At 29.6% G+C, this 2678-nt stretch overlaps 1 protein-coding gene across 3 annotated transcripts in view; it reads right to left on the bottom strand.

Moving 5' to 3' along the window:
- Positions 1 to 2678, bottom strand: part of PPP3CA (protein phosphatase 3 catalytic subunit alpha) — a 310822-nt gene that overhangs the window by 32346 nt on the left and 275798 nt on the right. For all 3 annotated transcript variants that reach the window (XM_023531395.1, XM_011361515.1, XM_023531396.1), the window contains exon 10: positions 1439 to 1513. In XM_023531395.1, coding sequence (XP_023387163.1) covers positions 1439 to 1513 — 75 coding nt within the window. The remainder of the gene's footprint in view (positions 1 to 1438; positions 1514 to 2678) is intronic.

Here is a 2678-nt window from a genome sequence, read left to right as displayed (position 1 = left end):
CCAAATTAGTATTCTTCTTTTAGAAAAAAAGTCTCTGCCATTATGGAAATATTATCTTTTAAATATCACTATCCTTGGAAAAGTTAACAGTATCATACTGTGGCTATAACATATGAAACATCTAGAATCTCACTAAAACATAATATATCCATCAATCTCTAGAATATTTCAAAATATATCAATATATTTACTTAAGTGAGTTCTTATGACTATTCTGTAGCTAATTTTGACCTAGTAAAAGTTTATAGACATAAACTTACATTGTACATCTCCTTGCAATATGATACATGACTGAAAAACAGCACATAGAGAAGCAATGAAGACAAGAGAAGGTACAGAAAGGAGAAAAATTATGAGATGGTAGGAATAATTGTACACTAAATTTACCTGAGTATTAGATTCTAGTTATATGAGTGTATGAGCACTTTTATTTTACTTTTGCCTGCAGCATTAGGTATTTTGCATTTATAGATGTGATCGAAGTAAACATTAAATCATGCTATTCAGATACTAACTTTCAGAAAGGGTCACATTCTCTTTTCATTTTACCTAACTACAGTTTAAAGGTAAAAATTTTATCAATTTAAATTTGCCACAATGTCTAGTTTCCCCTGCCGCCTTCGCTCTTTTAGAATTTGTCTTATTTTATTGATATTATCTGCTTCACATCAGTCTCTCTAACCAGATTGCAACTTCATCGAGTCACAGGTCTTTAAAGCATGCTGGCATCCTTAGTGCCCTACACAGCGTAGGTACTTACTAATATCTATGGCAGTAAAGTGTGCTCTTGTACTTTCTTCCTCTAACTTTATTTTTGTTAGTTTTTATTCATTTTGGGATATTTTTGTAAGACAGAGTAATTTTTTTTCTTCACCTTTAAGCTCATAAATCTTTGTTTCTTATTGAGAAAGTATACTCTTCAAGAGTATCTGAGTAACAAATAATCTTAAAAAATAACAATAAAAACCTCATAGCTTATTCATTAGTTATTATTACAGATATGAAAAAATATTGGGACCGACATAAATACCAATGTATCAATGTGTAAATATTTTCTTCTATCATAGATATCAAAATTTGAATAACCGACAGAAACAACTTCACTAAAGGGTATTTCAAAAGTTACTCAGTAAATGGTAACATCTGTTAAAAAACAATTACATTTTTTTATCAAGGAGCCAAAAAATGTCACTTAGCAATTATAAGGTACTGAAAGATGGTTATAAATCGTTCACTACAACAATGTTTTCAGTGTAATGAGAAAATTCTGATGGTTTTTGTCTTGTATATTTCTTCAAAGCAAATAGAAATTATAATACTTTTCATTCTCAATAGTATGTTATGACTGAAACATAATCCAAATCTTTGAAATTTATTTTTAGGGTTAGCTAAGAGACACCATGGAAATAGCATTAACACAAAAATTCAAGCCTCTTACCATCAAATCCATCTTCTTCTGACCCAAGTTCATCATCTGAGCAGATGTTGAGGACATTTACCAGCATCTCAGTCACTAAAGAGAAACAGGAAAGAGAGAGAGAGAAGTCCAGATTTTTTACTGTAACCTTAATTATGACTCTGGCATTGTTAGAGAGCAAGTTTAGCAATAACATTTCTTATCTAGTTTATTAATAGAATCTCCTGCAAAGTAGCATCTATAAAACCTAGATCATAAAAGATAACAGGTTTCACAATTCTTTGTAGGCTTTATGTTTACACTATTAGCCTGTGCCTGTGAAAACTAATAGTAATGCTTATGAGCTATAGGTCAATAGACAATAAACAAATCAAATATGTGGATGTGAATATATATAAATCTATGAAGAGGAAATGGTTACTTTTGAATTTTTATATATATATTTGTACACTGATGCTGCTGGATCTAGACCAGATTATAAACTTCTGTTCAGCAGGGACAAAGTGAATGCTGGATCTCTTTTTTTTATTTTGTACATTCCCCAGTGAACTCAGAACAGTGATAGGCATGTGATTTTTTGTTTAATAAAATTCGTTGATTTTATTTTGTTGATAATATATCTGAAGTCATTTAGAGAATACTAATTTAAAAACTGAATGTTTTAATATAAATATTGTTACATTTTATTTTTTAAAAAGCTTTAAAAATAAAACATAAATTTAATAAAAACTTTGGTTGAGTAAATAGATTATAAAAGAGTTATATAAAAATGTACGTAGAAAATTACTATTGCATCACTTTTACACTAAGGTGCATGCTATTTTCATTTAACACTTTAAAAAATTAGGTTGAGTTCTACCATGAATGTGAAAAGAAGCTTGTCCACTATTTCTTCATGAGCTATGTTTTAAAAATCAATGTTCTTCTAAAATTGAAGATATAGTATAAAGGGTAAGACTCCAAAGGAGCCGACATTAATCCAGAGCTTCAGTTTAATTATCAAAAGTGAATTATGTATACAAATATATTAATTTTTTCAATAACAGATGTTCAAAATCTAAATAATTAATGGAAACAACCCAACTAAAGGTGTTCAGATGGTGCCCAGGAGTTGTCAGAGTTAGCACTGCTTCTGTTTCTAGAGAAGGGAGTGACATTAACACTGACATGATCAGTGAGAGAAAGTGGTGGCATGGAAGAGCACTGGGAATTTTTATCAGAGACTATTAAAATTTACTTTAGAATTATTTTGGTATATAAA

This window comes from Pteropus vampyrus, unplaced genomic scaffold (genome assembly GCF_000151845.1).
Source record: "Pteropus vampyrus isolate Shadow unplaced genomic scaffold, Pvam_2.0 Scaffold67, whole genome shotgun sequence".
NCBI classification, from domain to species: domain Eukaryota; kingdom Metazoa; phylum Chordata; class Mammalia; order Chiroptera; family Pteropodidae; genus Pteropus; species Pteropus vampyrus.
The sequence above is the reverse complement of the archived record's forward strand: the minus strand, read 5'-3'. Positions and strand labels throughout refer to the sequence as shown.